The sequence below is a fragment of the Scardinius erythrophthalmus genome, assembly GCF_964197995.2.
Source record: "Scardinius erythrophthalmus genome assembly, chromosome: 19".
NCBI classification, from domain to species: domain Eukaryota; kingdom Metazoa; phylum Chordata; class Actinopteri; order Cypriniformes; family Leuciscidae; genus Scardinius; species Scardinius erythrophthalmus.
This window is the reverse complement of record NC_138239.1, coordinates 18404120-18424443: the sequence shown is the minus strand read 5'-3', so window position 1 is coordinate 18424443 and position 20324 is coordinate 18404120. Positions and strand designations below refer to the sequence as shown.

Genomic DNA, 20324 nt, shown 5'->3' with positions numbered 1-20324 from the left:
TACGTGGAAAGGACACAATGAATGGTCACATTCTGGTTGTCTGAAGTTGAAGGTGGAACTGGCACGAGGGAAAGATGAAGACAAACTTGTGTATGTCAGAATATTAAAACACTAACTTCATTTATGTGTTACCCTGCGACACATTATGATCAGAAGTGGAAGGTACGTTGAGTTTTAAGACCATCAAAATATCATTTAAAAAAATGTATGGCCTCTGTTGCTAAGTGCCAGGTGAGTCCATTGATAGTCCATCATCAAGGCAACACAGCGTCCTTCAGCGACATATGTTGTGAAATAAGTTTGACACTCAGATATCTCAGCTCAGTTAGAGCCCAAAAGGCTCGGAAGGGACAGGCCGTATTTAATTTCTTTTTTTTAAGACTGTGTGTGTGTGTGTGTGTGTGTCTGTTAGTTATATATATATATATATATAGAGAGAGAGAGAGAGAGAGAGTCAGAAACCACAGATGGATCAGCAGATCAAATAAGACAAACAGTGATTATAGTAAGTCTTTGAGGATTAGATGCTCTTCTGGCACCACAATTATAGATTTAAAAGGCCCCAAAAATGAACATTCTGACATTATTTACTCACCCTCATAGCTTTTGAAACCCAAGTTTTTCTTCTGTGGAAAACAAAAGGAATTTCAGCAAGTGTCTGCTCTTTTTCATACAATGAAAGTGAACGGTGACCATGTCTGTCAGAAAAGATTTTTCAACTTAAATTTCAGTGTATTCCTCTCACAGACCTATAAAAGGCTTTAGCAGACTTGACACAAGTCGTATGGACAAGAATGGTGTTTTTGGTCTTTATTTTTGGAGCTTGAACAGTTTCATGGTTGCCATTGACATTCATTGCTTTCTTTTGTGAGCTGCTCTCTTTTATAAAAAGTTGTATGGTGTGAAACAACATGCGAGGAAATAAATGATTACAGAATGAATGTTTAGATGCCAGTGGCTCATGATAAAGATATCCTGAACCCTTCATGTTTAGTACTGTGAGCGCTTACCTGTTGCCAGTGTCATTCTCAGAGTATTTTAATACTGTGCTATTGATTCTGCTCTCATCTGTTTATATCTGATGATATGATGCATAAGCAGTGTTTGAATTGTGTCAGATATCAGATGAGAGGTGTTAAATGCACGTGCAAAATTAATTTATTTTTCATTTGATGTAGCACAGACGTGTCCAAACACGGTCCTGCAGAGTTAAGCTCCAACTTGGCTCAACACACCTGCCTGAAAATTTCTAGTATGCCTAGCAGGACCCTGATTAGCTGGCCGAGGTGTGTCTAATTGGGATTGGAGCTGAACTCTGCAGGACAGTGGCCCTCCAGGAGCATTGAACACACCTGATTCTAGCATATAAAGTGTACTACTTAAAGGGACCGTTCACCCCCCAAAAAATTCTGTAATTATTTACTCAAACTCATGTCGTTCCAAACCTATTTGATTTTTTTTCTTTTCTTTTTTTGGCCCAACTATCCCTTTAATGTTAACAATTTAAGCATGACTTTCAGAGCCTTGGCGTACAGGAACCTCCTGTGGGAGATTTATAAGTGTTGTTTCTACTTTCACTTATTGATAGGTGAGTTACTGATAAAGTGTTTTAAATATCATTTGAACAAATCATTGCGCATGACCACACATTATTTGACTTATGAGCATTACCCATATCAACACAAGTTCTTGTGCAAACATCTTTACGTAATGTAAGCTTTGCAAACTCGAGACGTGCATTGAAAAAAACTGACTCTCGCCACCTCTTGGCCATGAGAAGAACCAATATTACTGCTGTAAAATGATCAACCTTGTCATTACTGTATTGACTGTACTGATATGAATGTTTCTGGTTGATGCCAGCCAGGTCTACTTGAGGAAAAGGTGTCCATTTATACTATAAAACGATTTTCACAAAGTTCTTATTTTAGTCATTTCGACTGTATATTGAACATTAAACACAGACGTGTTTCTGGCCAAGTGTCTCGCTAAATTTCTGAAGAGTATGTAAAATTTTAAGCAATCTAATTTATGTACGTTTTTTTTTTTTTTTTATACCAACGCTGAAATAAGGTTGTGTGTGCAGTGAGCAGGTCATCTCAGCATCTCAGGGTTTCCAGTAAAAATAAGCTTGCCACATAAAACTGAATATTAAACACCAAGGGACTTTTACCATCTTGACAGGAATATTTGGAAAACATTTTTGTAATGTTAGCTGGAACACGTTTTGTATTGTTGACAAGTAAATATATTAATTAAATGTATTTATAGTTATGAAGATAAAACTGGAATTAGATTTGAACTTGGTCTGTTTTAACTGGAATGAGATTAATAATTGGAATACATTACATGTAGAAATGTTCCATTAATCCTTCATCACACTGTTAGAATTCACTTGCTGTAAATGGGAAAACCTCAATAAACACACTACCCTAGCATGGACTAATCACAACTATTCAAAATTCTACAGTTTGTGTTAATGTCTCAATGACTGGTTTAAACTGTGATTGTGACTGAAATGTTTTGCTAGAAATATAGATGTCTATCGCCCCTATGTGGCCACTGTATTTATAAGCATGTCACCAGTACACTGCATCATGGGGATCTGCATACTTTCAGTAGAATTCTTGTATTTAAGTTGTTTTCGTCATTGTAACTGCTGATATTTACTGCCATAATAAATGACAATAATAATGCAAAAAATATTAAAGAACTTGTCCTCTTTAGTTAAAACATGTCAGTTTTTGGCAATAAAAATGTTTGACACCAAGACAGTGAGCTTTTTCCTTTACGGTTTATTCAATCATTCAAAAACCATTTAACATTGTTTCCCAAAACAGCAGAAAGCTCAATTTATCAATTTCAGGGTTTCCACACAGTCAGCAAATTAACATTCACATGTGAGCGTCAAGAAATTAACTGACCTTTTTACTCACAAGATAAACAAAATCTCATTGGGGGAGACCAAAAAGAATATTTTCAAGTGCTGATTGTTGAAATAACAGGATGGACATTGAGAACTAATTAAGTCAAAGTAACAATTCCATAAATAAAACTAGAATAACAAAGGTTTTGTAGCTTCTCTAAGATAAGGCTTCTTCAGATTCAGAGTTGGGCAGCGTAGATCAGGCAGTAGATTCACCGATGTCAATCATCAATGAGGAAGAAAGATGAAAACAAACCCAGCAACACAAAGTTCATCCCGGGGTTTTTTGGCGACCTAACCACGCACTTCTAAACAAGTGAAGTAGTTTGAATTGTCTGGTGGAAGCAGAACCGTTTAGACCAACCGTACACATGCAGAAGCACATTGTTCATTCAGAGGCGATCTCGGTAAAGCAGACTCCAGAGGCACCATGGGAATGATGAGATGTAATGTAATCTGCTCATTCAGAGGCCTGCGTCTCTCTCAGTCTCCCACCCTCACAGAATTGTGGGTCCCCTTTGAAGCTCTAGCTCACAGTAAACGTCTTTTTTCAGCTAGTAAACTGTCTTCCCTGTCCAAAGCCGGCCTGGTTATACTGTTGCCCACCTTGCTGAAAGAACTGCTCAAACTGCCCACCTTGGTTAAAATTCTGCCCTCCTCTTCCACCCCATCCTCCTCCCTGCCCACTTCCTCTTCCTCCTCCTCCTCCCCGCCCTCTACCCCCACGACCGCCCCTTCCACCTCTCTCCTGGTGTCGACCTCCGTCCTGATAGTAGCCCTCATGTTGGAAACTCGCACCTCCGCCTTGGTAGCCTCCTCCTGTGTACCCCGGTCCTTGCTGGCCTCCTTGGTAGCCTCCTCCTTGGTATCCCGAACCCTGCTGGCCTCCATGATAGCCAGCTCCTCCGCCTCCTCCTCCTCCATAACTGCTTCTATATCCACCATCCTGGTAATGACCCTGGTATCCACCTCCGCCAGAGCCACGGTGGTCTGCTCTCCCACCTCTGCCGCCACCACCTCCTCTGTCATGACCTCCACGGCTGCCCTGCTGCTGGTCATAGCCACCTCGTCCACCACCTCTTCCTCCTCCACCACCGGAGTAGTACTGTCCTCCGCCGCCCCCCTGTGGACCATCTTGCCGTTTCTGCCACGTAGGCATCTCCGGAGGTGGGGCTTCGATCTCATTGGGTCTCCCTCCTCGATCAGGCACACGACCCATCAGCACCTAATAAATGTAAGAATATTCACTAGTATGTACACTACCATTCAAAAGTTTGGGGTTTTAAATCAATACTTCTAGTCAGCAAGCATGAATTAAACTGATCACAAATGACATTAAAGACATTCATAATCAGAGCTTGACATTAACTTCTTTGCACTGTGGCTAGTGGTTTTCAAAAGTTAGTAGCCACTCAGCATTTTAACTGGCCACAATTTTGACATCGATACCATAGGGAAAACTGCCATATGTTTTTTATATTATCTGATTCACTTTAAGACCTGACACACGGACCCATTATACGGTTTAATATTGCCAATATAGTTGGTTTTAAGTGTGCACACTTTGGGTGTGAACACAAAATCTGCAGGAATGAGTGACATCCCACACCGAAATTCAAGCCCTGTAACTCCAACAATACTCACCCAGAGCAAATGAAACGAGTGAATAAAGGGACGCGGGTTTGTGTGTCACCCGCTGACAGAGGGATTAGAGAGCAAGAACGCACAGCTGGTATTGTGTATCCTGCGGAAGAGCTTCAGATATTTCAGTATAGATATGTGTATCGAAAAATCTATATTTTTGACAATGCTACATTGCACATAGTTTATTATTTCAGATGCCTTTTTAAAAGACTACAACTGAAAAACGGTTTGCAGCCGAGTGTGAAGCAGCTGGGATGAGAATCAGCACCTCCAAATCCGAGGCCATGGTTCTCAGTCGGAAATGGGTGGCTTGCCCACTTCAGGTTGGTGAAGAGTTCCTGCCTCAAGTGGAAGAGTTCAAGTATCTTGGGGTCTTTTTCACGAGTGAGGGAAGGATGGAACGGGAGATTGACAGACGGATCGGTGCAGCTTCTGCAGTAATGCGGTCGATGTACCAGTCTGTCGTGGTGAAGAAGGAGCTAAGCTGCAAGGCGAAGCTCTCGATTTACCGGTCAATCTACGTTCCTACTCTCGCCTATGGTCATGAGCTGTGGGTCATGACCGAAAGGACAAGATCCCGGATACAGGCGGCCGAAATGAGCTTTCTCCGCAGGGTGGCTGGGCGATCCCTTAGAGATAGGGTGAGGAGCTCGGTCACTCGGGAGGAACTCAGAGAAGAGCGCTTCTCCTCCAGAGGGGCCAGCTGAGGTGGCTCGGGCATCTGTTCCGGATGCCTCCTGGAAGCCTTCCCGGGGAGGATGCTGGAGGGATTAGGTCTACCGGCTGGCCTGGGAACGCCTCTGTGTCCCCCCGGAAGAGCTGGAGGAAGTGTCTAGGTAGAGGGACGTTTGGGCATCTCTGCTTAGACTGCTGCCCCCGCGACCCTGCCCCGGATAAGCGGAAGATGTAGTATGTATGCATGTACAATTGAAAAATGTATATTATATAAAATTCAACCCGCCAAAGGGGCTAGTAGGAGTGACTGCGTTACACGCGACTGCTTAAATCCACCCGCATTTGGCGGGTGTTAATGTCAAGCCCTGTTTATAATGTAACAAAAATAAATTTCTATTTCAAATACATTATGTACTTTTGAACTTTCTATTCCTCAAACAATCCTGAAACAAAATTATCACTATTTCCACAAAAACATTAAGCAGCACAACTGCTTTCAACATTGATAAGAAATGTTTCTCGAGCACCAAAGCAGCATATTAGAATGACTTCTGAAGGATTCATGAAGTGAAAGTGAAAATGCATTCAAAACTAACCTTGTTAATGGCACAGGCCGTTTTCTCCCTGATCTGACCACTGCTGGTTCTCAGGATCTTTGATAAATCTTCTCTAGCAGCAAACAGGTGAGCCACAGACACTCTGGTTTTAGCCGCCAGCGCCACACGAAGGGGCTGGTACACTTTTGAAAGTTTATCAGCATGCGTCTGTACAGAATTACAAAGAGTGATTTTAAATTTCACTCAAACCACATTGCTCATTCTTGTAGCTTAATCAGTGTAAAATTGTTTTTATGTTATACATAAAGTAAAAGGGAGATTCTGGTACCTTGGCTCTTCCTGACCAGCCAAAAGATTGCACGGTCACATCCAGTCGTTTCAGCAACATCTTCCTTCTTACTTCATACTCATTCACAAGTGCTTGGTTTATTGCTTCAATTTTCTCCTGGAGGTAAAAGGCATTTAAACAAAAACATTTAACACAATGTTCAAATCTAAAATTATTAATTTAATCATTTTGAAATATAAAATCAAATTCAGAGCTTACCCAATGTACAGGACCCAGTGGTTTCTTCAGTAGTGGTTCTCCTATATGAGATGGAGGGACCTTGGACAAAGCTTCCTTCAGCTGAGGGGCAATTGCATTTGATTGGAACATACTTGCTCAAAGTACAAACAAACAATGACCTAAAAATGTGTACATGCATTATTTTGCTAGCAGAAAAGATTCTTGGCCATCTTTAAAGGGATAGTTCACTTAAAAAACTTGATTTCCTTTTTTCTTTTCTTTTTTATACTATGGAAGTCAATGGGGTCCATCAAATGTTTAAAACTCATACAGGTTTGGAACAACTTGAGGTTGAGTAAATAATGACAGAATTTTAATTTTTGGGTGAACTATACCTTTAATGTCAGGTTCATAACAGGTGCATTGCTCTAAAGTTGATTAATCTGGATTATTGTGTACCTACAGTTAATAATTAATTGGCTCTAATTATTAGTGTCAAATAATATTTTCATTAACTGAAATAAAGCTGAATTAACAAAATATAAATACTAGATGAACAACTTAAACTGAAAGTTAAGTTTAAATTGAAGTACTAAACCGATTTTAAACCGAATAAAAAAACTAAACCAAATAAAAAATAAAGCTAAATAGAAATATAAAAAAATAATAATAAAATTCAAAAACTTAAACAAATAAAAATGAAAATATATATAAAAAAAGTATATAAATAATACCAAATTAACACAAATGTGGTCTTATGAGGTTTTATGCACAAATACATTCATGACCCAATGTGTGGACATGCACATAGACAGTAAAGGGCATGCATTAAATGTATAAAATAATATAAAATCACCATTGAATAAACCTCACCTTTTTCTCAATCCCGCTGAAGAACTGGAACATGGTGATATTAGCAGGAGGTTTGGACATGCCCAGAGCCATACAGATGCCCTTCAGCTCTATGAAAACATTACTCTCCTGCACCTTCTTCTGAGGATGGTTCACCAGGCTCATCCTGGACGACTCAAGCTCGGAAATCAAGAAGCCTGGAAGAACGATAGTATGAAAAAACATGGATGTCATTGAGATACTATTTTTTTAACAAGTTATGTTTATATTTTCTAGCCTATATGGTTCATTAATTTTAATTTCAGTTATTTTTAGTACATCAAGATAAATTAAATGAAAATTGTAAATGTGCCTTGCTAGCTAGCTGAAATTATATTTATTTTTATTTATATATATATAAATAAATATATAATTAGTTTTTGTGTATATATATATATATATATATATAGGGGTGTAACGGTTTAAATTACTCACGGTTCGGTTTTTATCACCGTTTTAGCGTCACGGTTTCGGTACATTTCGGTATGTGCTATGTTCAGGGAAAAAAGGACTACTGTCAAATAAAAATAAAGAAAATAAGAACAAATCAAACTACAAGCAACATGACAAATAAATACAATAGAGAAAAGATAAAAATGCTTTTCAGGTTTTTCAGATCTAACTGTATGTACATGTATTCATGTACAGAAATTGAATAAAGTAATCAAATGTAAAACAACATTGCATATTATTAAAGGTTTTAAATCAGTTTTCTTTACTCTTAATCAGGTTTGCAGACTTAATTATTTTCAAATCTAAACTAGAGCAGTCAGTGAGTGATTTCCTTGTGTTTTGTTGTTGGATTAACATTAAAAACACATAGGCTACAGACAGCAGGAATGTTAGGCTGCTGTCACTAAGACATAAAGGCATGTTCACACTACACGCGACGCGATACCATTCATTTTCAATGGGGAGCGGGCGACTTCCGGCGACACGCGCGGTTGCGACCGTTGGCGACTGGATGGGGCGTGTCTGGCGACGTGACAAAGTTGAGAAATGTTTAACTTTATGTAAATGAAGAGCAACTTTCGCGAGTGACAACCAATAGGAGTGAAGTCAGTGGAGCAAACGTGATCCCTCACTCTTCAGTGCAGCGTCTGACCGAGGCAAGATGAATGAGAAGTTTATTTTAGCAGTCAGAAACTGTCCAATAGTTTATGATATGTCTCTGTGTACATACAGTGGTACTCGCCGTGCTGACTCCGAGCCCGAATGGTTTCGTGAACTCAGAAAGACCAGTATTTTCCCATTTTCTGCAGTTAAATAGCCGCGATAGCACAGGGCACTCGCTGTTTCTCATTCATCTTTAATATTATGCATTTTATGTACTGATTCCATTTATATTTAGACTTTTCCTTCCAAAATGTTAGCTTGTAGCGGCAAGAAAACAGATTTGTTGTCTACAACACGTAACATCCGTGAATGTCACTCACAAACATTACTAGGCAACCAGAAGTGAGAACGCCCACTAACGACCTCACCGCCAGCCACTGGCGACATGCAGCGATAAAGTCGCTTGTAGTGTGAACGGGGCTTAATGCACAGATCCAGTATACTGATACTGATACACATATGTTGTCTTTCTTGACTGTTTACGTTCACTTAAGACATAACCTACTATGTTTGCTGGAATACTAACCAATGTTGACAATCTTTGTGTGAATTTGTCCATTCAAGTTCAAGACTTGACAGAGTACTCAATGTGTGCGCGCTGTCTGAGACGCAGGTTTCTGTGAGCATGTTTCAGATGAGATGCATGCTTCTTGCGCTTTAATTATTAAATTGGCAGTGCTTAAATGAGTTTAGTTTAAACACAGAGAGCAATGTGTGCTGTTCAGGTCTCACCTGCGCTCACGCGTTATTAACACCCGAGTGATGACGACGTATATGACTGGTCATATTAGAGCATGCAGCACTCGCACTGAACAAAGTTTAGGGGGAGCCAGAATGCGCATCCATCGACAGAAACATACATTAGCCGAATTCTGTCTTTCTGTTTTGCGCGTTGTTATTTTCATCAAACTATATTCTAGAAGCGTATGCGTCATCAGATTTGAGATGAACTACGGTGCAAGTGCCTGCTGAACCGTGGGTGGAGAACTGTACGGTTTGATTTTTTACAGAGAACTGTTACACCCCTAATATATTTTTTTATTTCAGTTAACATTTATTTCAAGTAATTAAATTCCCCAGCAGCCCCATTTTGAAAAGCTTCACAGGAAAAGGAGCACAGGAATGAGCAGATGATTTTGTTTACATACCTAGCAGTAACAGGCAGTTGTTTGCATTCAGCAGACGTTTTGTGACCTCTCCAGTGATGAGAGCAGGATATGGACAGCACAGCTCAGATAAAAGACCACTCATCTCCAGCTGAAACCCCTCAGCCTCGCTCGGACCTGCGCATGACACACCCAAACTAACATCAGACTAGCACCCACTTAAGGCCACCTGGACCCCAGTTTGAAAAACCCTGCCATAGATTATATCATGTGTGCGGGATCACACTCACAGTTGGTCGCCTGCACATTCTCCTCTAGTTTGCAATAGAGCTTCAGCTCAGACACAAGCCAGGCACACACTTTAGTGAACTCTGGAGATGCAGCACCACCAGTCACCGCTGTCTCAAGCGCTCCCTCCTCTAGGAGTGGCCCCTGGTATCTGCAAACACACACATACACACTTTTCTGAGCAGTTTAATTGACAATGTTTGCTTTTCAAGATGGTCCTGGGTCATTCTGCACTTTCTCTGCTATTTGGGAGAATGTGAACTAACCCAGCACCGTTGCAAAAGTGCAATATCTAACAGATCTTAGCTCTGGTATTTAATTTACCTATTACATCTAAAGGTCAAAAACCCACCCATCCTCACTAGTTCTGCACTGATTCTAGAACAGTCTATGGACCTGATGTTTTTGTAAACTCGTCTGACACTTTGGGAACTGGCAATGTGGTGACAGAGGTGTGTTCATTTAGGCTGTGATGACTCAGGCTATTAATGGCACTGGAGATATTTGAGATATTTGAGCACTGCTGACGCTGCACGGCCCAAACAAATCATTGATTATAGAAATCATGCTGTCAAATACATGCGACAATAACCCCAGCTTTGATATAATATGACTAAAAACAGATCACAGAGTGCATATTTGAAATGAACAACTTAAAGCAGATTCAATCAGCAGCAGTTCATTATAGGGTAAACGGCTCTCTGTCTCAGATCTTGAGAACACCGGCAACCGCTGCACGAGGTCAGATTTATGCCGTTAAACCGAAAATCAGACCGGGTGACAAAGCAATAATAAAAAAAATTATAAAAGTTTATAACGGAAGGTTTGATTCGCCTACCCCAGGTCCTCCAAAGAATCAAGAATATCGGTAAACTCCATTGTAAATCACTCCCTCAAGCAGCCGTAACGACTGCAATGCTAGGTTGGCATAGTGGGGTCCTCTTACTTTAGCCGACCATAAATATGCCGGATTAGATTTCCGTCCTAAATGTACTTTTTTGGCTCCACAAATTATCTTAAAGATGAAAAACAAATCAATTCAAATTATGATTAATTGAATTACAAAATGAATAATTCATTTAATGTAATAATTTAAATTCATATACATAAATGTACATGGAGAAAAGTGAGTGGCCTATGTTCTAGAAGCTTTGAATAAATAAATATGTTTTATTTATTTAAATTCTTTAATTCATTTAGCATTTTCTTTACTTTGCATTTTTAGTCCTTTTAAAAGTCTTTGAAACAATAGTTTTGAACAGGCATTGGAACAGAGACACTTTTGTGATCTGCGCTGTGGTTCCAGTCCTGCAGAAGGCGCTGTGGCTGCGCTCAGATTCATGTAGACACACGGGAGCTCAAGAGTGAATGGGAAAATAAATTCGTTGTAGCTACACATGATTTGATCAGATATCCAAGCACGATAATGTACCGAGGTCCGTCGAACCCGGACTACCACCGAGCACCGGTGCCTCCTACAGGTTTTGGACACCCCGCAGCATCATTTAGACCTCCGCCGTTCTGTCCTCCTTTTGGGGTTCCTCCGGGGCCTCAATACTGCTCTCCACAGCCGGGTCCTCCTCCTGGACGCCCGTATGGAACAGGGAATGAAACCTACAACAGAGAATCATTCTACGAGGTGCGTGTGTTTACTGGCAGTTATAAAACCAATCAGCATTATTTTCTTGTCAAAGCATGTGTCTACATCAACCTGATGGAATAGTTTTTAAAATGAACAGTATTAAATATCTTTGGATTGTGATGCATTTTCTTTTTGAATGCTTTCTGGGTAGAGCAGGCTTGCAATGTCCTGCAGTATTACATGCTTTATTTGACCACTTTAAGCATGCATTTACAACGTCACTAATTTGCTTGATTGATTGGTGTCCTGCAAACATTTGTCATACTTTGGTTAAACATTTTGGATTTCAAAATTTGGACTGATTTTTGTACTGGCTATTATATGAATCATTCATATATCTTTATTGACATGTTATTTGTCAGTATGTTGTGATATTTCTATAGTCATTGCTGTCTCCCTCCTGCAGAACCGACCCTTCACCAGCCGCACTGCTGACCAGACTGGATCCACGATCATCAGCTCTCAGCTCACACCTTCAAATCAGCATCAGCTTGGTCAGTCTTCACAAAGCTGGTCAACCCAAAGTCTAGATGAGCAAAATCAAGAAGTTAGGTATGAGAAACTAAACAAAGAAATTCAGAGTTGTTTGTATGTTTACCACAATCTTTTATCTTTTACAATTTAAGCCTGCCCTGATGAATCTTGTCATTGTCATCCTGGAATATGGCCATGATGTGTTTTCCTACATGGTTGTCTAAGAAATGAAAAGCTACACAATCCATCCATTAGGATTAGAAGAACTGTTGCCAAACATAACATGCTAGAAACATAATAATTTCTGCAATACTGATACAATCATAGACTCTTAAGCATTTGCCTAGCTTTTTGGCCGGGTAGTGTGTGTGTGTGTGTGTGTATATATATATATATATATATATATATATATATATATATATATATATATATATATATATATATATATATATATATATATATATATAAAAATATATACATACACACACAGCTTAGTGTTCAAAAGATTGGAGTGTAATATTATTAAAATGTTTTTGAAAAAAGTCTCTTATGCTCACCAAACATGCATTTATTGGATAAAAATAGTAATACAGTAATATGTGAAATAATATTCAAATTTCAAAACTATCTATTTTAAAATGTAATTTATTCCTGTGATGCAAAGCTGAATTGTCAGCATCATTACTTCAGTCTTCAGTGTCACATGATCCTTCAGAAATCATTCTAAAACAGTGAATTGCTTCTCAAGAAACATATTATTTACATTTGTGCATTTAGCAGATGCTTTTATCCAAAGCAACTTAAATGAGAACAAAGCATTCATCAAGGAACCAACCAATTGTTGTAGTACAAAATATGGCAGGTTTATTAGACAACTAGATTAGGAAACTAGCTAGAGAAGAGAAGAAATGCAGGTGTGTGTGTAAAGTGTGCGAGGTCATTAAGTGCTTGCGGAAAAGGTGTGCATGTATACATTTAGGGAGCATACATTTGTTAGTGGTGGGTTGAGCTGTTCCAGTGGTCTTGAAAGCCAGTGTTAGAACTTTGAACTTGATTGAAGACTAGACAAGCTGTTGCATATTATTATCAATTTTGAAATAGTTATTAGTTAACTGTGATACTTTTTTTCAGTAATAAATGGCTTTATTTGAAATTAAAAGCTTTTGTAACATTATAAACTGTAGTGTTTATCAATTTAATAGGTCCTTGCTGAATAAAAAACTTTTGAACAGTAATATGTGTGTATGTGTGTGTGTGCATATAAACTGTTGATTAACCCTAAATCCATTTCATTGTGTTACAATGAAGGAAAAAGGCAGAGGAGTTTCTCCGAATCCTGCAGGCAAGTGACCGGATTGAGCTGGCAGTAGATAAAAGTGACACCAGTGATCGCATTACAGACAAGCATCCCAGCCGAGCGCGAAGTCGGAGCAGAGGGAAGAGCCGTCCACGCAGTCGCAGCAGGAGTCGTGGAAGGAGCCGGGGTCGTAGTAGAGCTCGGAGTCGCGGAAAGAGTCGGGCTCGCAGCAGAACACGCAGCCGTAGTCGCAGTCGAGCTAAAAGCCGCCCTAGGGCCAAAAGTCGTGCGAGGAGCCGCAGTCGCAGCCACGGGAAGAGCGTAACCAGCAGTAAGAGTCAGTCACGTCTGAGCCCCAGTCAGACCAAACAGTCTTACAGAGGTCCCTCCCTCGCAGAAGGCAATCACAGCTCTAGCAGCACCAGCAGCGGAGTGAACCTTGGTGCTAGCGCCATGCCTGATCTATTTCATGGACTAAGACAGATCCTACAGAACAAAGATCTAGAGAAACACCTGCCTATGGTCAAGAATGCCCTCCTTAGAGACCAGGTGCGTACCAAGTGTTAGTTCTTTTTTGGTATATGGGTCATTGACATGATGTTAATATTTTTGTTGATTGAAGTCACTTTATTTAAAAAAATGTTTTATTAATGAGAGACCTATAATAATGATTTATATTTTAGAACTGCCGGGATGGATTTTGCGGGAAAAATCATGCATGCGCATGTCACGTCAGAGAAATATAGCTCCGGATGTGGGTAGCGTGAACGAGAAAAATTTACCGATAGATCATTAAAAAATTACAAACCTCTGGGAATCACCAGTTATAAAAACAAAAGTTGTAAAAGTAGCTTTAAGAATATATAAAAAATGCACTTCATAATGACTTGAATAATCATTGTCTATGATGATAAATAAATCAAATTCATTTTGATAGTTTTTTTGAGGGCTTACTGAAGGGTTTGAGAATAAAGAAATGCTTAATTAAAAGGTTAAAAAAAGAAACCACTAATTAGGTAGTTTGGCTTAACCTTTTATTAATCTTTTAAAAATGTAATGATATTTATGAATTTATAATTCCAGGTAGATAAATAAATATAAATATATATATAAATATATATATATTAGAGGTGGGCATAGATTAATTTTTTTAATCTAGATTAATCTAGATTAAAATGGCTCATTTGAATTCTGCCGAAGGCATTCAGAATATGTGTGCTACCCAAATAATGACTATAAAAGTAAGTCTTTGAGAACGGGTTTCTCAAGCCAGGTGGCGCATTAGACCAGGGGCTCATCTCCTGTTTCCAAAATGCATCACAAACTGCTTGAGAAAGCTGTTCTACTCATAGACTGTAAAAGGTTACTACTGTACTGTTACCGTCCGTAGGCAACATTAGGCCTATGTTATTATCAACTATAGGCTATCAATTAGGGATGCGCGATATGGCCTAAAATCCATATTGTGATATACATTGCAGCCTCTTGCGATAACGATATTATAATAAAACCATTTCAGAACAGGTTACACAGACCCTGCTAAACAACTGCTAAATGTTTTTTTTTTTTTTTTTTTTTTTTTTAAGGGTGCATGTAGTTTTGAGAACATATATTGTGCAAAACTGTAAGTATACAACATCATTTTGCAGATAAATAAAATTTAAGTACACTAGCTGCAGAGACTTAAGTAGGTCTAATGTTTATTATGGCTTGGAGCTTATGAAACCCCAAATTTAAAATTAGAATATTCTAACTGATGTCTTTTCAGTTATAAAGAAACACAACAACGATTCTTTAAATCGGGCGTAGACAGAGATTGTGTTCTACACCACTCAGATATATTGGGAATAATACGCGCGCGCTGGTATTCAGTGATATGTTTCGTTTTGAATTTAAGGGTGGTAGAACGGATTAGTCGTGTGTTAACTAAACTTACCGAACTGTTACACAACACAGTCTACGTCGGACGGCTTAAATCCGAACCAAGTCCAAATAATAAATGTTGCACCGATCTTTTAAACCAGCTTTAACTTTCAGCCGTGTTTACTTAAGATGACGACGAATATGATGCAAGCCGTGTCTTCCTCGCGGGTAGATTGCGTCATCATAGCTTGTATAGTATAGAGCCAGCTCCCAACCCAACTTGGAGAATAGATTAACGGCGATATTTTTTTTATCGCGCGATAAGAGTCTCGCGTTAACGCAGCGCGTTAACGCCGATAACGGCCCACCACTAATATATATATATATATATATATATATATATATATATATATATATATATATATATATATATATATATATATATATATATATACAGTGCAAAGAGTATATTTTTAAGAGCTTAGCTAGATTACATTTACTAGTCACATTAATTGATTTTTAAAATACTTTTCCTTTTCTTTGTTGTTGACACGCTTGTCATTGATGTTTGTTTTACCTTGCCGACATTTCCAGACCATTTCAAATTCATAATTTGCACCAGAAGTAATGTGAATTATCTTCCCTTCCGTTCTAAACAGAATACTGATGACACAAGGGGAATGTTTGTGGGGAATCAGCCTGCAGTTGGAGGCTTCCAGAACCCAGAGCCGAGGTTTGAACCTGAAACCTCTACTGAACTCTGCTATGGTGCTCTGCTTCCTCACGAGAGGGCTGGCGGAGACCACAGCAGCGTTTCCAATATCTTATCCTGGAACACACTTAACCAGCTGCCTGAATCCAAGCCTGCATTCCAGAGTGTTGAAGATGAAGAGAAATTCCTGTATGGAGAGCAAGAGGAGAGATCCAAACCTCAAGCTGTGACTGTCCCGTTGGCCCAGACAAGATCTGCGAGGTCTCCGGTTCATCATCTCAGTAAGGAACAGCAGACTCACAATCTCCAGGAACCCAAAGCACACGGCATGCCTGCTAGCGTGCAGCCCGCTGGTTTGGGCACGATGAAAGTCACTCCAGAGGAATGTGAGAAGGTGAAAAACCTCCTGAGGACCATTGGCCTGAATCCAGGCATGACTGACATCTGTAAAATGGCTGCCAGACTAAAGGAGAAAAATGAAGGACAAGGAGCGGCTGCCTCGTTCCCGTTGCTCAAACCAGCCCTGGAGGCGCTGCAAGCACTGTCCAGAGGTCAGAGCCAGCATGTTTTGCACAAGTTGATTCGTTTAGTTGTCACTTTCATCTAAAGTGAAACTCTGCAAATATTATGATGACATCGCCAGAGTTTTGAATACTGAATATTAAATTCATGTCTGCAGGATGTATTCAAACTGTAAAAAATCTTCTCAAAAGGGGTTTTTCAAAAACTTTAAAGTTTGCATAAAGCTGAGTTTATCTATAAAACATAGTTTGAGTAGGATCTGTACTACAATTGGTTGGAATTGAATTAACTCATCTTTTAAGTTGCAGGATTGTGTCAGGAAGTTGTTGAAAGTATAGTTTAAGTGGTTGCATTGCATCATAGCAGTTGTGTTCTGTCAGCCATCTCAAAAAAAGATAAAAAGACCTTGAAGGTTTCACAGCAAACCTGGGCTTATAATGCATTCAACTTTTAGTATTTTATTCTTCAGCATCCAAAACAGATGACAGTTGGAGTAATCGCTCTGGAAGCAGCCATTCTACTCAAGAATCCAAGCGTGAGGAGAAGGTAGAGGTCTTTATTAACACTATCACCCCAATATTATGACAAGCTCTCTAGAGTCTTAACTGTGAACTCCTGTGACTGTTTTAGAAGATGGGTGAGAAGGAGCAAGAGAGACGAGAGAAACAGATTCAGAAGAAAAGGAAAGAGTACCTGGTGAAGGAACTGGAGGGTCTGATGAAACAGGAAGGTATTAAAAAATTATCATGATCCACACAACTTTTAAAGGGGTAGTTCACCCTAAAATGAAAATTCTGTCATTTTCTCACCCTCATTTTGTTGGCTGAACACAAAATATATTTTGAAGAATGTGGGTAACCAGACAGTTGACTGTAACCATTGACTATTTATTTTCCTACTATGGAAGCCAATGGCCACAGTCAACTGTCTGGTTACCCACATTCTTCAAAATATCTTTAATGTTCAGTAGAATACCATTTTATTTTTGTACAGTAAAATATGTATTTAAACATGAGCATTTTATATTTTTATATAACTGTTCATTATTGTATTTATTAGAAGATAATAGCATTTTTGCTATTTGTTAAAGGAGAACTCCGGTCAATTTTAACATTGAGCTCATTTTTTTGTACATTTGGAGTGCTGTCAATACAGAGAACAACGACAAAAAACGGTGTTGCCTACACCGAGTTATTCTTTTTTTAAAATTTGCACCCTGTGGACTTCAATAGGGCAAGTAGTAAGCCTGCTTTTTAGCCTCTTAACATCCTTTAAGTGTCATTACAAGTGCACAGAAAATGTGAGTGATTCCTTCCGAGTGAACACGGGTGGATCTGACTGCAGTAGATGTTAGAGATATTAATAAAAACGAAGTTAATTCAGCCAGCGCTCATACCTTTGTTTACATCCTGTTTTCGGTGGAAGGCCATAGTAATCGATTGTCGAGTTCACGCGCATAGGTTTAGTTACCAATGATCACGCGCGTGAACTCGACAATCGATTACTATGGCGTTCCACCGAAAACAGGATGTAAACAAAGGTATGAGCGCTGGCTGAATTAACTTCGTTTTTATTAAAAAAACATTTTGAAGAATGTGGGTAACCAGACAGTTGACTGTGGCCATTGGCTTCCATAGTAGGAAAATAAATAGTCAATGGTTACAGTCAACTGTCTGGTTACCCACATTCTTCAAAATATATTTTGTGTTCAGCCAACAAAATTTACATCCTGTTTTCGGTGGAAGGCCATAGTAATCGATTGTCGAGTTCACGCGCATAGGTTTAGTTACCAATGATCACGCGCGTGAACTCGACAATCGATTACTATGGCGTTCCACCGAAAACAGGATGTAAACAAAGGTATGAGCGCTGGCTGAATTAACTTCGTTTTTATTAATATCTCTAACATCTACTGCAGTCAGATCCACCCGTGTTCACTCGGAAGGAATCACTCACATTTTCTGTGCACTTGTAATGACACTTAAAGGATGTTAAGAGGCTAAAAAGCAGGCTTACTACTTGCCCTATTGAAGTCAACAGGGTGCAAATTTTAAAAATAGAATAACTCGGTGTAGGCAACACCAATTTTTGTCGTTGTTCTCTGTATTGACAGCACTCCAAATGTACAAAAAAATGAGCTCAATGTTAAAATTGACCGGAGTTCTCCTTTAAATACAACTATGCATTTACTTCAACCATGAACCTTATTATAATATTGTTTTTATTTGGGTTCAACAAAATTTGATTTACTTGAACCATTTAAAGATGTTTTTTTCTTTTTGTTCAGTACAAGTATTTATTGATGTACAGTTGTTCTTTTTGAACAATTAGGTTCAAATACAACATGTATCTTTATTGCAGGTAGTGGTGATTTGATCCCAGTGATGGGTTTCTTCTGCCAGCGCTGTGAGGAGTTCTTCGGGGATATGAACAGCGCAGAAAGACATGTAGCAAATCACAGCCGCAGTGACAAAAACAAGGTGACATTATAAATGCCATTTACCATGGATCACTAGCTCTAAATCTGTAATGCAAAACGCTGAATTGTGGGGAAAGAAACATCAGCCTCTCTTTCATTTTTGCAGACAACAGGTTCACAGGAGCATCACAGGGATGCTAAGAGACACGGAGAACAGCATCACACATCATCTCACAGACGTGAGAGCCCATCCAGTAGGGCGACATCCTCGCGGGTCCACCACGAACACAGGGAACGCAGTCCTGACAGAAAGCGCAACAGAAACGAAAGAAGCCCTCATCCTGCAGACATCATACTCAAAAACGAGCCTGAGGGCAAAGGCAGCCAGGATGAGAGTAAAGACAAATCCAAAGAGAAAAAGGAAAAAATTGACCACGCAGACGATGATGTAGAATCAACAAAGAGTGAGAAGAAGAGAAAGAAGAAGGAGAAGAAATTGAAGAAAAAAGAAAAGAAGAAGAAGAAGGACAAGAAAAAAGCAGAAGCTGATAAAAATTCACATTAAAGCTTAGGGTCTTCTTCTAAGAGCATCAGCTATATGTTTGAGCTTTTGGGCCTTGGTTGTTGTGGTAGATTTCAATCAGCTTTCTTGATGAGTCTTCTGCGGTTGAAGGCCTTAGACCACCTAAAAGTGATTTTCAATTATGTTAATGCTTCCTGTAGATGAAACTCCACCCGCATTACATACAGTACATGTACTTTCAGTACTGTTACATTTAAATGTGAACAGACAAATTAAAACTAAGGCCAGAAATGTCTAATTGTGCAGATATTCTGGTATTATTTTCAGCCCAACCTGGTGTTTGTCCCATTTGTCATTGTTCCATTAACAGTGTTCCACAAACCGAACACTCTGCAACGGTCATGTTCTGAATTCAGACGTGGTTCTTGATCGAAAAAGAAATAAATATTTTTTGGGTAAGAGGTTGGTCAGTGTGGTTTCTGTTTGTTTTATAACCCTCGTTAGCCTAGAAATCTAGACGCACCCTAGCGGCAGCAAAATGTATTTTGCAGCCAGGGCAGTCTAGCAACTCTCCATTGACTTTCGTGTTGGAAAAACCTAAATCGGGTCAGGCCAATCACGTCATGTATAGAGTAGGGGGGCGGGCTTAACATAATGACAGAGTTGCGATGGTTCCCTGCCACTGAAAACTTTGAAAGTTTTCTTTGAAAACAAAGAAGAGTTGCTGCTGCTGGTGAACATCTTTCGAATCGGGTTTGTCCGCGACTGGAGGACTTGGGAGTTAGGTTTTTCTTTGAGAAAAGAGCATAGAACGGCACTTAAGTCATTCTTAAAAAGGAAGATGTGTTCGTAGTTTTGCCGGCCAGATTCAAAAGTTGAATCTATCAACTAACGTTAGCTCCGCTGTTGGGAAAACGCTCTGGTTGGTTGTAGACAGCCGTTTATCCCGCCCCTCAGATTGAGCCGTGTCTGTGGTGAGTTGCCAGACCCAACATCTTGATGTAGGTCTGGCTTGCCAGGCTAAACCCTCGTAATAATGTGCTCTACTGTGTTTTTCTTTAACACAAAATCTTTATGTAGAATATAGCGTCTTTTTGTCATTTTGCTTATGGCTTTAAGACCAACTATTTGCTAGTGAACTCAAAGCTGACAAAAAATTCA

The 20324-nt window shown here is 39.4% G+C and overlaps 2 protein-coding genes across 3 annotated transcripts; one reads left to right on the top strand and one right to left on the bottom strand.

Moving 5' to 3' along the window:
- Window positions 1-2060: 2060 nt before the first annotated feature.
- fam98a (family with sequence similarity 98 member A) lies at window positions 2061-10670 on the bottom strand. Its single transcript, XM_081347648.1, has 8 exons — window positions 10550-10670; window positions 9714-9862; window positions 9466-9600; window positions 7184-7359; window positions 6350-6430; window positions 6131-6247; window positions 5842-6009; window positions 2061-4151 (listed from the first exon to the last, which is right to left on the bottom strand). The coding sequence occupies exons 1-8, from the start codon at window positions 10588-10590 to the stop codon at window positions 3477-3479; spliced, it is 1542 nt and encodes a 513-aa protein (XP_081203774.1). The 5' UTR covers window positions 10591-10670; the 3' UTR covers window positions 2061-3476.
- Window positions 10671-10978: 308 nt separating this feature from the next.
- LOC308707749 (uncharacterized protein) lies at window positions 10979-19619 on the top strand. 2 transcript variants are annotated; one of them, XM_081394384.1, is made up of 8 exons: window positions 10979-11350; window positions 11760-11905; window positions 13136-13673; window positions 15647-16250; window positions 16691-16767; window positions 16852-16951; window positions 18583-18701; window positions 18807-19619. In XM_081394384.1, exons 1-8 carry the CDS (start codon window positions 11138-11140, stop codon window positions 19203-19205), a joined length of 2196 nt encoding a protein of 731 aa, XP_081250510.1. In that variant the 5' UTR covers window positions 10979-11137; the 3' UTR covers window positions 19206-19619. The 2 variants fall into 2 exon arrangements, with proteins under 2 accessions (XP_081250510.1, XP_081250511.1); XM_081394385.1 differs by having other exon boundaries at window positions 11033-11350; window positions 16855-16951.
- The last annotated feature ends 705 nt before the right edge of the window (window positions 19620-20324 follow it).

Coding starts and splice junctions, on each gene's coding strand:
- fam98a (XM_081347648.1), bottom strand. CDS start 10,590: ATGGAGTTTACCGATATTCTTGATTCTTTGGAGGACCTGGG. Junction 9,863..10,549: donor GATTCTTTGGAGGACCTGGG/GTAGGCGAATCA, acceptor GTGTGTTTGCAG/ATACCAGGGGCCACTCCTAG. Junction 6,431..7,183: donor TCAGCGGGATTGAGAAAAAG/GTGAGGTTTATT, acceptor ATTGCCCCTCAG/CTGAAGGAAGCTTTGTCCAA.
- LOC308707749 (XM_081394384.1), top strand. CDS start 11,138: ATGTACCGAGGTCCGTCGAACCCGGACTACCACCGAGCACCGGTGCCT. Junction 11,906..13,135: donor GAGCAAAATCAAGAAGTTAG/GTATGAGAAACT, acceptor GTTACAATGAAG/GAAAAAGGCAGAGGAGTTTC. Junction 16,952..18,582: donor GGGTCTGATGAAACAGGAAG/GTATTAAAAAAT, acceptor TCTTTATTGCAG/GTAGTGGTGATTTGATCCCA.